The sequence below is a fragment of the Delphinus delphis genome, chromosome 10, assembly GCF_949987515.2.
Source record: "Delphinus delphis chromosome 10, mDelDel1.2, whole genome shotgun sequence".
In the NCBI taxonomy this organism is placed as follows: domain Eukaryota; kingdom Metazoa; phylum Chordata; class Mammalia; order Artiodactyla; family Delphinidae; genus Delphinus; species Delphinus delphis.
In genome coordinates this window covers 38225472-38239211 of record NC_082692.2, presented here as the reverse complement: position 1 = coordinate 38239211, position 13740 = coordinate 38225472, and the positions used below count along the sequence as shown (strand labels likewise).

The 13740-nt window shown below is 50.2% G+C and overlaps 1 protein-coding gene across 1 annotated transcript; it reads right to left on the bottom strand.

Moving 5' to 3' along the window:
• Window positions 1–200: 200 nt before the first annotated feature.
• BNIP5 (BCL2 interacting protein 5) lies at window positions 201–13428 on the bottom strand. The gene is made up of 12 exons (XM_060021639.1): window positions 12804–13428; window positions 11328–11405; window positions 9355–9419; window positions 8879–9119; window positions 7729–7860; window positions 7147–7149; window positions 6478–6545; window positions 5914–6154; window positions 4914–5045; window positions 3954–4018; window positions 2309–2551; window positions 201–236 (listed from the first exon to the last, which is right to left on the bottom strand). Exons 1-12 carry the CDS (start codon window positions 13426–13428, stop codon window positions 201–203), a joined length of 1929 nt encoding a protein of 642 aa, XP_059877622.1.
• Window positions 13429–13740: the final 312 nt, after the last annotated feature.

Here is a 13740-nt window from a genome sequence, read left to right as displayed (position 1 = left end):
CTCTGCCTCCAGCTTTGTGGAGGAACATTTCTGCGTTCTCCACTGAGATAAGCTCACAACGGTGCAAGGATGCAGAATGGCTGCCCACTCTTGTCTTCAGTCATGCCTGTGAAGCACTGGATTGGGACATCTTCAGGGTCTTCTGGCTAAAGGCGCCGATGTTTGGATAATTCAGGGAACTTGAGTGCAAAGCATAGCTTTCAATCTGGACTCTGGCTCTGAGGATTTGTGTCATTCTGGGAGGAGAAAAAGAACACAGGTCTTAGCCATAGCCCAATTATGTATGGGTCCCACGCTGATAACAACAGACTTCTCATTAACCCACTAGCGCCCACCTCTGGGTCTTTGCTCACACAGTATCTCCTGCCTGCAGTGTCCTACTGGTCCTTTCTCCCCATCTATAGCTTCTCCATCCTCAAAGGTCAAAATCAATGCCTGCTACTTCCTGGAAGGCTCCTGGAACCAACTTGCTTTATTGACCTCAGTTAGTGCTAATTTGGCATTTAATTGATATTTAATTTTGTCATCAGTAAACATTCTATCCTTTTCCACTAGCAGAACCTTCCACAGGCTCTCATAGCATCTTGCACAGTTAGGCTCATAGGAAGCTCTGAATGTCTACTGGTTGAATAAATAAATGAATGAATGGCTAGTAAAACCAGAAGATGGAGTTAGGGCTACTGAGGATGTCAGAATTGATGTTTCTATAATATCTTTCACAAAGAACTCAGATCACTCCATCAGCTATTACCTAACCCAGTTTAGAGGGCAAATGATCCCTATTCTCCAGGAGAAGACAGTGAGTCTGAGAAAAGAGAGGTCTAAGGTCACGAGGAGTTTCCACTAGGAAAACCATTCGAATGATGAGGTACAAGTATCATGAAATAAGACCAGCTTTTTTGAGAGCCTTATCACATGGCTTCTAAAGGTAATTCCAGGAGGAGAAGACAAAGGGTTCGAATGATGGTGACATCATTGCAATAAAGGTCTGGTTTCCCAGGGGACAATTTGGATATAGAAGTTCTGGTCCTATGTGTCCAACACCAATAGGACATTTCATTCCTTTAAAATCACAACTTCATTCAGTGGTTTTTGCACTATAGATCTGGTCAAATGTTTGTAAGCAGGTCATCTTAAGAGAATTTGAAAAGAGTGGGGAGATCTCTATTAGAGTCCAACAGAAAATTCAGATTAAAAAAAAATGCGTTAAGTTTTATCTCTACAGGAACCATCCTACAGCCTCAGGGAAGGGGGGATTATTAGGAAAAGCATGAAACCAGTCAAAAGAGTGAGTGATGGGGAATCCCCTGGCGGTCCAGTGGTTAGGACTCCAAGCTTCCACTGCAGGGGGCATAGGTTCGATCCCTGGTCGGGGAGCTAAGATCCCCTTATGCCAAAAAAAAAAGGCTGAGTGATGGCAGTGGAGAGGCTATTCTTTTTTTTTTTTTAACATCTTTATTGGAGTATAATTGCTTTGCAATGTTGTGTTAGTTTCTGCTGTATCACAAAGTGAATCAGTTATATGTATACATATATCCCCATATCCCCTCCCTCTTGTGCCTCCCTCCCACTCTCCCTATCCCACCCCTCCAGGTGGTCACAAAGCACCAAGCTCATCTCCCTGTGCTATGCTGCTTCCCACTAGCTATCTATTTTACGTTTGGTAGTGTATGTATGTCCATGCCACTCTCTCACTTGTCCCAGTTTACCCTCCCCCCTCCCCATGTCCTCAAGTCCATTCTCTACATCTGCGTCTTGACACCTGTCCTGCACTACTGGGCGTATACCCTGAGAAAACCATAATTCAAAAAAGAGGCTATTCTTAATTAATCAATCAAGGCAAGGTCAGTGAAGAATGGCCTCCAGGAAGCCTTCCAGAACCAAACAGCCCCAGGGATCCTTCTCACCTACCTTATTTGATACGTAATCTTACTTTACGTTGTTCTGTAAATTTTACGACAGTCTCAATTGGAAAGCCAAGCAGCACAACCCATGGAATCATAAGAGGGCAGCTAAGATAGTAGCTGGTCCAACATCCCATACTGATGTCAAGAAGTGTGAAAATGCACATCCAGTGGGAGACCAAATAAAGAAGATGCTGATTAGCTAATGAGCAGGCAAAGAGGGCGGGGTTTGGAAAAGAAAGAGGCTGCTGTGGTGTAGAATTGTCTCAGAAGGCCTTGACAAGGTGGTGGCGTTTGAGCTGGATCCCAGAAGTCCTGAAGTAAGCAGGGGAGGGGAGAGGGCTGTAGGCAGATCCTTGTGATTGTGAGTCTGTGGCCCCTCATGCCATATTGCGCTTTCTCACCTGCTGGTCCTCCCTGTATGGGAACTGGCTAAAATTCGGTCGCCTGTAGTGTAGGCCCGTGAGGCTGAGGGCGGCTTGGTGATTGCTGCCAGCACGTTTGTTAGCCAAGCCAAAGACAAACGGGTAGGGTCTCTTGGGCTCCGTGGAGTGGGCCTCCTGGGGGCGCAGGGTGGCTACGAGCTTTCTGAGGGAAGAGTCTGGGAGCTTGTAGAAAAACTTCTTAAAGCTGGGGTGTTGCCTGAACTGGAAGCAGAAATGAAGGCAGGTCGTCAGTGTTGCCAGCAGAGAGCCCCCTCCCCACAGCCTCTCCCTCCCCCAACTGGATGCAGCCAGGCTGGGTGCCTCATTGTCCCTGGGACAAGCACCCCTTGTTAAATTCATCTACCATCCCCAGCCTCTCAGAATCTGTTCTGCAAGGTAAAACTGTACTAGCAGAACAAAGTGGGGGAAAAAAAAAAATGTAGGTCTTTAGATTCAGATAACAGATGCTTAAATAGCCTTTACTAGCTGTGTGACCGCTCATGTGTAAAATGGGGGTAATAATATGTGCCTCCCCAACACTGTCGTTGGGGGAAGGAGATGAAGTGAGATAGTTTAATGTTTTATGCAAAGTGGATGTTGGATGAATTTTAGTTCCCACCCTAAGCCTCCTCCTCTTAATACCTAAATGTCTTAAGTTGAGTTCCCCCCAGAGGCAGATCCTGAGACTGGGACTTGGATGCGGCTCACTTATGTGGTAAGTGATCCTGGCAAACACAGATGGGGGAATGGAGACCTGGGGCAAGAATGGGAAGACATCCCACTCAGGCTGGCAGCTGAGCCTGAGCCCCTCGGGGCACTCTGGGAACCCTCGAAGAACACACACCACAGAGTTATCCCTCCAAAGGATAAGGGAGCTGGGGTATGTGTACACCAGCTCGCATCAGCCAGTGGTTGAGGGCTGCTCCTGGGGAGGTGGAGAGTGCTCATTCTGGCCTAACCTGTGGGTGGTAAATGGCTCTGGGGGCCAGTCCTCAGGCAAAGGGATGCAGGTACTGGCAGTTGGGAGCTGGGCCAGGTGCTCTGTGGTGGTAAGGAGAGGCTCTAACAAGGTCAGCTACACTGATGACTCATCTCTGACTTGTGCTCACACATAACTCCTCTTCATATGTGATCTGCGTTTGTCTCTCCAAGTAGTCTGTGAGGTTTTCAAACGCAGGGAACCTTATGTTACACTCTACCTAGCAAGGGAAGAAACTCTAATAAAAGTTTGAAAGAATTGGAGACCTTATAATTACTGAAGTGCGTGCCAAAACAGAGTGAACGGCAGATAGCAGAGGACGAGATCAGCGGGACTCAGGGAAGGAGGTTTCCCGGGAGGTGGCTCATGAACTGAACTTCAAGGAGGATTTGGACTGGGGGAGGTCCCGGCTGGCAGGGGGAGCCACATAGGTTTATATTATTTTTAAGTTAACATTGATCTCATCTGCTATGTGTCTGGCATTTTCTATAGATGCACTAACCTTGGCAAGTAGGTATTTATTCCCCATTTTGCAAAGGAGAAAACAGAGGCTCATAGAGGTGAAGGGGCCTACCACGGTCACCCAGATGCAAAGATGGGGACTGAACTTGGGTCCAGTCCTTGTGGAGACTGAGCAATCCTCACCTGCTCCCCCAACTGGCCATCCACTTCTTGGAGAAGGGCCACCAGCTTCTGGATGATCAGCTCCTCTAAGGAAAATAAAGAAGGATTGAGGGATTATTGACATGTTGTTGTGTAATAACCCATCCATCGATTGCAGAAGTATTTTGTCTCTAAAACACAGTACACAGATTAGATATGAAGGGCAAAGAAAAATCTTCCCCTAAACTAGGGCTGGAGCATGTGAGCTTTGTTTTGGTTAGCTGTATAGAAATAGAAGGCAATTCGGCCTGCGGAGCCTCACCTGTCACCACATTCAGCTCCATTCTGACAGATGGGGAAACTGAGACCTTATCCAGGCTACAGAGTAGTCAGGAATGGGAGCTGGGGCCAGGAACAACTCCTCAGAATGTAGGGAGGGCAAATGCCATGGCTGCTGATGCAACGGGAATGTACCATCAGCCTGGGCTATAAAAAGCAAGCAAACTCCTGCTTGCACCGAGAGTTAATTGTAAATACTCAGGACATTTGTGGACCTGTTGTTATAAACTGTCAGCAGCTTGAAATTGGCCGTGGTGGGAATTTTATACCACAGAAATCTGCGAATGCTACAAATCAGGGCTTCCCCCAATACCCCTGCCCTTACCCAGAGTTCGTTTGCCAGTGCGCCACTGGTTATGAGACCCAGAGCAAGACAGGAATTTTATATGAAACATTCAGGCAAAGCAGTGGCATGTGGTGGGGGTGAAATTACATCCCACAGAATGGACAGGTATTCTCTACCTGAAGAAGGTTGTCCACCTGCAACTCTGCCCCACCAGCGCCTGTTCAAAGGCCAACCCTGTCTCCTCTCTGCCCTTCTAGAGCCTCCTGGGGTACTTGTAAGCTGTCTTCCCAGTTCGCTACTAGGATTCAGGCTGTGAAATCCATGCAAAAGGGAAGCCCCAGGGAAGCTGTCCCAGGAGAGAGCAGGGTGGCACGAACTAGATTCATTTGCTCCATGTGGCTGAGGTCCTGCTTCTGGCTTGTGGCTTCTGGCCTGGGAGGGTGCTTCTGAGGATCCAACTGGCCCCCCTTCTGCAGGCGAGGACTCCTGGAACTCCACATCCTCCGGATCTGAGGGCAAAGAGGAGTTGGTGTGAGTGTGTTTGCACCTGTCTCAAATCCACCAGCACATTGCTGAACCCAGGTTCTGACAAGAAGCTGTCCAAAGGCTCTGGCTCGAGAAGGGTCCTGGTTTCCCAGCCTCCTTGGGAACCCCCAGCCCCACTGGACCTGCCTCAGAGGAGTTCACAGTGCTTTTTGCGCCTCCAGAAATCTCATTCTTTCTTCCAACCACCCCCTTTGCCTCCTCATGGTCTGGGAGGAAAACAAGCAGGCCTACCAACAGGTCCCACCCAGTGAGCCCACTTCCCCTTTAACTCTGCGAGCCTTTGCCAAGTCACTTAGCCTGTCTGAACCTCACTTTCTCCATCTGTCAAATGGGAGTAACAGGACTGACCTCACAGGGTTGTGAGTGGGGGTGTTAAATGAGATAATATGTGTGAACGTGGCAGGCAGCGGGCACTCCATAAATGTCAGGAGAATTTGTTGTACACCAGTGGTCCTCATAGTTCGGTGTAGTGAAAAAACGGAAGCCCAGGCCATATCCTACTTCATCTAACCTGGGTTTCTGTTTTTCTATGAGCTTTCCAGGTGATTCTGACGCATGTATCTGAGGAACAGATGCACTGCTCTCATACCACATTTGTTTTTAGGTGTTTATGGTCGGGGGGGAGGGAAGATGTGTGTCATAGGGGTGGGTCCTGGCAGCAACCGACCCCTTTCTCCTCTCCACAGCCCTCCCACACCTCCCCACTCAGCTCAGAGCAGAGAGTGAAAGTCAAGACTGCACAGGACACCAAGCAGCTGGCCGACCCTACCCTGGAGAAGCCTAGGGGCCAGAGGCAGCCTCTGTTACCATGGCAATCCCAGGCCCGCTCACCAGGGTTGCTGGAGATAGAGTGTCGATGGCCACCAACACACAGGGGCAGAAAGCTGGGCCTCTTTGACGGTCGGGACTCTGGACTGGCAGCACCTGCAGCAGCCCCTCTCTTGGGCTCCTTCAAGCCATGTTTCTTATGAGAAAAGGCTTTTCTGAAACTGGACTTTTTCTCTTGTGATTTCTTCCTGGAGGTTGGGGCCAGGTTTCCTACAGCCACTTGTGCCTCCTGGACTTGAAGTTGCTGTGGGGGAGATAAGAGAAACTGAGTCAGGGTCCCTTACTTTGAGGAGGTTACAAGTGAGTGGAGGAAAGAGACCATCGCCTGAAACAAACAGACCCACTATGGACCAGAGGGTGTGGCCGGGGGAGAAGGGTGATTGGTGCTCAGAGCTGGGGAAACAAGTACAGCCTGCAGCGGTCAGAGGAGGCTCTGGGAAGGAGAGACTGGAGCCAGGCTCTGGCAAGATGTAGAATTGGGGGAGGGGCAGGGAAGTTATTGTGCCAGGTAGGGGTAGGGGTGTCCATAGTGAGGGTCAGTGTCTACATGGGGAATGTCTTCCTCACCTTGTGGGGAATGTCTCCCCCCTGCTCCTCTGCATCTTGGAGTAGGTCCATGATCTCCTGGATAAATTCTAAAAAAGAACAAAGCGGTTGCTCACCCTTGAGTGTTGAGAAAAGCCTTTCTATGGTCAGTCTTCATTTCCTAAGGCCCAATGGCTCCCTGGAGGATTCTCACAGGTCTCCAGGGTGGGGTGCTAATGAGCTTGCCTTTAAGGTTGTCTCAGGCCCAACCCATGGGGACCACAGATTCCTCAGAGGTAACCTGCGGGCAGAGCTGGCTTCAGGGGAACACATTCACTTATTCATTTACCACTGAGGAAGGGCCTAGATGTGCCTTGTTAGGTGCAGGAAACAGCCGAGGCCCCTGCCTCCAGGAGAAGGTGTCTCAAGACCATAAGGAAAGGCCTGGCCCCCACAAGTCCCCTCACCCCGCTCTTTCCTCCTCTTCTAGGTAGAACAAGGACCCTTCTCAATTCTCCTTCAAGGCACATTTTCTGTGAACAGCAAACAAGGCAGAATGGGGGAGGTAGGGGAAGCAGATCTTCAGACACACAGAACTGACAGTGATTATATGATCTTAGGCTCGGCTCTGCCAATGATAAAATAATAATAATAGTATGGCAGCTACCACTGGTTCAGCTTCTCTCCTAAGGCCCCTACACCCTTTCCTACCCTCTTCACTTCTCCTGAGGCTATGCTCTCAAGCTGGGCTACATGACAACAACACTAATAGTCACAGCAAATGGCAGCTGACAACTTATTAGCTGCTCATGGGCACTGCTCTAAATGCATTATCATCATTAATTCATATAGAGCCTCCAACGACTCTAGAGAGTAGGTACTATTATTATCCCCATTTTACAGATGAGGAAACTGAGACCAGAGATGAAGTAGCTTGTCCAAGATCACAAAGCTGGAGAGGTCAGAGCCCAAATTTGAATCCAGGCCCAAAGATCGTACCATCTATCGAGCCCTTGCCATGGGCTGATGCTTTCCTTGTATCGCCTTATGTTGGCCTCACCAAGGAGGATGTTATCACTGTTGTGGTTTTACAGCTGAGACTCAGACAGACTAACAGCAGCCTGGCTCGGGGCCTGTGCTCTGGACCCTGAGCTGCCTCCCCAGCCTGCTTCACTCAGAGGCAGGTAAGGACAGGTCACTGCCTCTCTCTGGTTCAGTTTCTCTTCTGCAAGTAGAGGGGTCAGACCAGACATCTTCCAAGGGGCCTCTGAGAAAAGGAGAGGGGGTACTGACTGAATTCCGAGGCTCTGTCCAGCTGCAGGTCCTCTTCGGGTCCCCGGCTTCCTGCTGGGTTGGAAAGCTCGAAGGGACTTGGATCCCCACCATCTGTAGATAGAGTCTCTTGGACTTCAGGTTTTTCCACACCTGAGAAGAGGAAATGGTGAGTGAGCTTCATCAGTCTGAGGGTGTTAACTAATGCACAGAAGTCAGCAGAGACTCCAGAGTGCACCCTGTGGCTAGTGCGTGCAAAGGCCTTGCTGGGGTGGCGGGGAGCTGCTGGGCAGGGCCGTGGCTCTGATGTACTGAAGACCAAGCTCCCTCATCCCTTTGCACTTCCATACAGCTGCCTTTCCTGGGCTTTGCTCCCCTCTCCTCCCTCCCCTGGAGACCTCATCCCTCCACCATCTTGACTTGATCCATGAATTGGAGAGTAAATGCCTGATGCCCTGGCGCGAATTAAACTCATCACAGCCAGGATCCCCCTACATGAAAATATCTCCCCTTGCGGCCTGAAATCCCACCACTGGGGATCCACTCTTTGGTGTTAAACATTGCCTTCTCCTTTTTAAAGTATACATTCTTCTGGCCAAGATGACCTGCTGGGCTGTTCCTCCCTGACACCCAGGCTGACCCTTTCTCCCTGTAGCTCTGGCTCCATCACTGATGGGCCATGTGACCACAGACACATTCTTTTACCTCCCTAAGCCTCAGTTCCCTCGTCTGTGAAATGAGGATAATAAGATGTAATTCATAAAATGAGAACTGATTGCATATAGATACACAGTAGGGAAGTGTCTCATTTTACAGGCAAGGAGATTGAGGCACAGAGATGGAGCCCAGAACCCAGGTCTCCTGCCTCCCAGGCTCCAGTCCTTCCTGCACATGCTACCCCCTGCCAAGGTGCAGAAGCTGAGGCTACGGAGAGAAGAGGATAGTTGGGGGAAATCTCTGAACACAATTTCCACGAGGGGCTTAGCTGGGTTGCCTAGACAGCGAGGCTTCGTGCGTGGAGGTATCCCTTTTGCCCTCCCCACACTGCTTAGGGCAGAGCAAAAGCCAGAACTGGGATGGCAGCTCTGAAAATGGCCAATGCAAGCCTTGGGGAAGGTTCCAGCGTAGTAGGCAGCTGCAGTGTTGCCGTGGTAACTGTGAGCCTGCTCACCTGGGCTGCTGGAGCTGGAGGGTCGATGGCCACCAACACACAGGGGCAGAAAGCTGGGCCTCTTGGGCGGCCGGGACTCTGGGCTGGAAACATCTGCAGCCTGTGCTCTCTTGGGCTCCTCAAAACCATGTTTCTTATGAGAAAAGGCTTTCTTGAGGCTAGACTTTCTCTCTTGGGGTTTCTTCCTGAAGCCTGGTGCTGGGATTTGAGGAGCCATCTCTGGCTGAGAGGCTTGATGCTGCTGTGGGGGAGATGAGAGAAACTGGGTCAAGCCCCTGACCTTGAGGAGAGGGGAAAGCTCCCCAAGAAGCAACTGAGGGGCAACCAAGGGCTTCAGGGCGGCCCCAGGCAAGGGAGGTGACAGAGCCTGGAGCAGGGGAGCGCTGAGGCCCAGAAGGACAGGTGGGGCTCTAGCAAGGAGGAGGAGGGGAAGGCAGCAGGCCCCTGGGCATCTGTGCAGACAGTTTGCCCCTCACCTCTTCTTCCCACTGGTCTCCCACTTTTTTGAGAAATCCTGCTATCTTCTGGATGATGGTATCCTCTGGAAGAAAACAAATGCACCCAGTTAATCTTTCTAGATGCACAGAGAATCCTTTCTAATGACTGTCTTGGAGTTCTGAGACCAACTTGGGCCTTCAGGGTCCTCTTAAAACAACTCCTTTAGCACGGAAGGTGGGGTGTGGGAGAAGCACCACATTACAGGGGCTGGTCCTTCTGAGAGAGGCTTGGAAGATCCACAGGCGAAGGGTACTAGACCAAAGCATGAAATTTTATGCAGGAAGTTTCGAGTCAGTCCTTTAAGCATTCAACTTGTGCCCCATGATTTCCTTTGAACATTGCAGATCTGTGCGTATCTACTTGGGGTTTGACAAGCTGTGTGACCTGGGTAAGTCTCTTAATCTCTCTGGGCCTTCATCTCTTCCTCTGTGAAGTGTGGATCATAATCCCCGTCCTGGTTCCCTCAGAAGGCTGTCAGGCCATCAAATGAGAGACTGTGCTTGGAAATATTTTGCAAGGCTAATGTTGATCCAACCTACAAAATTCCAGCAGGGGAAATGATGGAGACCAGGCCTAACTAAGCTGGACAGAGGCACTCCAGCAGGCATGACACAGGTAGCCTGCCCCGTTGGTGCCCCAACTACACTGCCAAGGGTTTACAGAGAAGCCCAAACAACATAAATGGTTTTCTTTGATATTCCAGTCGACCTACCCAAAGACAATGTGCCCAAAGGAGCCTCTGCTTAGTTGCCAGCTGATCAGATTACACAAAAGAAGGTGCAAACAAGATTCCCTCCTCCCAGGCTATCTGCAGGTTTTTTCACCCCTCTCTTCTCTCTCATTTCTAAATCCGGTTAGGCTTTTGTACTTTGACTCAGTCTACCTGACAACTCCCTCTCATGTGAGAAAACAATTATCCTGCAAAATAACCAATTAAATGCCTTTTCGCTATTCTTTGACAGATGCATAGCTTCTCCATTTCATATCGTTTAAAATATGCCCATTCTTGGGACTTTGCTGGTGGTGCAGTGGTTAAGAATCCGCCTACCAATGCAGGGGACAGAGGTTTGAGCCCTGGTCCGGGAAGATCCCACATGCTGCGAAGCAACTAAGCCCGTGAGCCACAACTACTGAGTCTGTGTTCTAGAACCTGCGAGCCACAAGTACTGAGCCCGCGTGCCGCAACTACTGAAGCCCGTGCACCTAGAGCCCGTGCTCTGCAACAAGAGAAGCCATCGCAACGAGAAGCCGGCAAACCTCAACAAAGAGTAGCCCCCGCTCGCCGCAACTAGAGGAAGCTCACGCACAGCAACGAAGACCCAACACAGCCAAAAATAAGTAAATAACTTAATTCATTTAAAAAATAAATAAATAAAATATAAAATAAAATATGCCCATTCTTTGTAGGGAATTAGATTAATACAGCATTATTTCTTTTATTAGGGGCAATAACAAGACTATGGTTGTGTATGAGACTGTTCTTATTTCTTGCAGATATGTGCTTAAGATTTAAGGTTGAAGGATCATTTTACTTAAAATGGTTCAGCAACAAAATTATACACACACGAAGCAAATATGGCCAACTGTTAACAATTGTGAGTATATGAGTGTGCATAGAACTACTCTTTCCACTCTTCTCTATATTTAAATATATATGTGTATATATGTGTATGTATATATATGTATATATTCCTTCTATGAGTTTAAAATGACTAAAAAAAAAAAGTCCCATGCTCAACGCACAAGGTAGGAGTATTTGCCAGCAGCCAGTCTAATTCCTGAGACTCCCTTCTGTGAAACTCTAATGTAAATGTGACCAGAAGCACCAGAACCGGTGAGATCAGCACACACATTTTGAGAGGTCTAAGCAGGCATCGGGAGCACTTCACCTCGTTTGCCAACAGCTGCCCCAGCTGCAGGCAAAGAGGTCACTAAGAAGATTCTGACTCACTGTCAGGCTTTCCGAGCTCCTCTTCTCCCTGGCGACCTGTGGCTTGGGAAGAAACCTTCCGGACTCCAGCACCTCCACCTTCAAGGAGGGAGAACTGGGGGAGGTCAGAAACTTCCCCTCCTGTAATAAAGATGAAGCCAAGTGAGTGGGGCAGTGTGTGGGTGTCAGTGACATTCTTCCAACTTTGTTAATCAACACAATAAAACAGCATAGAATTCACAGCAGGACAGGGACTGCTGGAGCAGCTCTAGGCTTAACCAAAAGAAATCAGAAACCCACCGAGATTTCCATTTGAAAAGAGGCTGCCTCTACCCAGACATCCTTCCCCCCACCCCCAAAATATCTTGGATCTTCCTTGTGTCCCTTCTCCCCCATTAAAAACATGGTAAGTTTTGAGTCCTATAGGGCAAAGCTTCATCTTCCTCCAGCAGCCTGTGGAACATTCAACTCCAGGACGCTAAGCGTCAGAAAAGGAAGGCACCTTGGGGAACAGCGCCTTCATTTTACAAACGAGAATCAAAGGTTCCAGAGAGGGACAGCAACTTGCTCAAGGTCACACAGCAAGTTTATTCCTGATGGAGCCAAGTCTAGAACCTGCACCCCAGAAGCAAGCTGTTTCTATTTCCCTGTCACCCACCCCCAGTCCTCACATGTAGACTAGTGTTGGTGGGTAGGGCTTCCCTCCTTGATTCCCCTCTGTCTTCCTATTTCTCCCTGGTCCGTGCTCCTCAAACCAGAGTACTTAACAATAACATTTGCCACTTATGAAGCACTTCCCATGTGTCAGCTCTGGGCCATGGCCACCCCCCGAGATAGCAACTGTTATAATCTCCATTGTATCAAGGGGAAGAAAAAATGGAGGCTCAGAGAGGAAAGTCGCCAGCCTCAGGTCACACAGCCAGTGAGTGGTGGAACTGGGGTTTGACCTCAAGTTCTCAGCCACGGTGCTGCTCTGCCTCAGAGAAGTGGTGCTGGGCTTCCCTGGTGGCGTGGTGATTAAGAATCCGCCTGCCAATGCAGGGGGACACAGATTCGTGCCCTGGTCCAGGAAGATACCACATGCCGCGGAGCAACTAAGCCCGTGCGCCACAACTACTGAGCCTGCGCTCTAGAGCCCACGTGCCACAACTACTGAAGCCCATGCGCCTAGAGCCCGTGCTCCACAACAAGAGAAGCCACCACAATGAGAAGCCCTCGCACCTCAATGAAGAGTAGCCCCCGCTCGCCGCAACTAGAGAAAGCTCTTGCGCAGCAACGAAGACCCAATGCAGCCAAAAATAAATGATAATAAATAAAATACATATTTTTTAAATCTTATAAAAAAAAAAAAAGAAGTGGTGTCGTTCCTGATAGTGGCCCTACCTTCCAAGTCCCCATCTGTTAAGAGGTTTGAGCAGCCAGCTCAGAGCACCCTAGCCCTTGGGGTGGGGGATGGTGGCTGTGGGGTTACCATAGAAACGGGCATGGTCTGCTCACCCCCAGCTGCTGGGCCCAGATCAGCCTCCTCGCAGCATGAGGCACCAGCCATCTTGGCCTCCTGCCCTTTGGCCTCCTGATCTCGGATGCCCTTGGTTTCCTCAGCACCATGTTTCTTGTGACCGTGTTTCTTGCGGCTGGCCTTCTTGCTGTGGGCTTTCTTCCTGGGAGCTGGCTCGCCCGGTGTCTCGGGGGTTTCTGCAGGCTCGGGGAAGCCCTCCTTCCCCTTGGCCCTCTTGTTGGTCTTTTCCTTGGGCTCCTCAGGGCTCGTCCCAAATACGAAGTTCATCATGGTCTTCAGCCACCCCTGCTGGGCCCGACCCTGGGCCTTGTCCTTCTTGGTGTCCTGCGGAGGCCTCTGCTCACTGGGGAGAAACTTCCTGGTCTCCTCTGGGCTGAGGGCTGCAGCCGTGGTGCGCTGAGCCTCCGCAGACTGAGCTGGGCTCTTGGGACATTTGGCCCCATCGCTGGCCGTCCGGCGCAGCAGCCTTCTGGAGGGGCTGGTGGGCCGGGAAATGCACCAGCAGTCCCGCGACTCTGAATCCTTCTGGGGGTTCTGCAGCCTGTCCAGAGACCTGGCTCTCCTCCCTGACAGAGGCTTCCTTGGGCCCCGCGGCGGCTCCATTGCACTGCAACCAAAACAGACAACTCCCTTAGAAGAGGCCTCGGAATCTGCCGGGTGGGCTAGCAGCGCTGACCCATGTGCCCAACCAACCTACCCTTAATGTGAGTACTATCAGCTCTCGAAGCTGTTGTCTCATTTAAATGCCTCAGCATCCCTGGGAGGAAGGGCTACCCTTGTCCCATTTCCCAGAGGAGGAAGCTGATCCACAGGGGGTCATGCCCCAGGTCTCACGGCTAGTCCCCCAGAGCCTCCAGGAGGAACACAGCCCTGCCAACACCTTGATTCTAGTCCATTGAGACTGATTTTGGACTT

What these genes read in the sequence shown, in the direction of transcription:
- BNIP5 (XM_060021639.1), bottom strand. Translation starts at nt 13,428, where the DNA reads ATGGAGCCGCCGCGGGGCCCAAGGAAGCCTCTGTCAGGGAGGAGAGCC. An exon ending in GGAGCTCGGAAAGCCTGACA is followed by an intron (nt 9,420 to 11,327) that starts GTGAGTCAGAAT and finishes GTTTTCTTCCAG; the next exon opens with AGGATACCATCATCCAGAAG. An exon ending in CATACAGGGAGGACCAGCAG is followed by an intron (nt 237 to 2,308) that starts GTGAGAAAGCGC and finishes TTCTCCTCCCAG; the next exon opens with AATGACACAAATCCTCAGAG.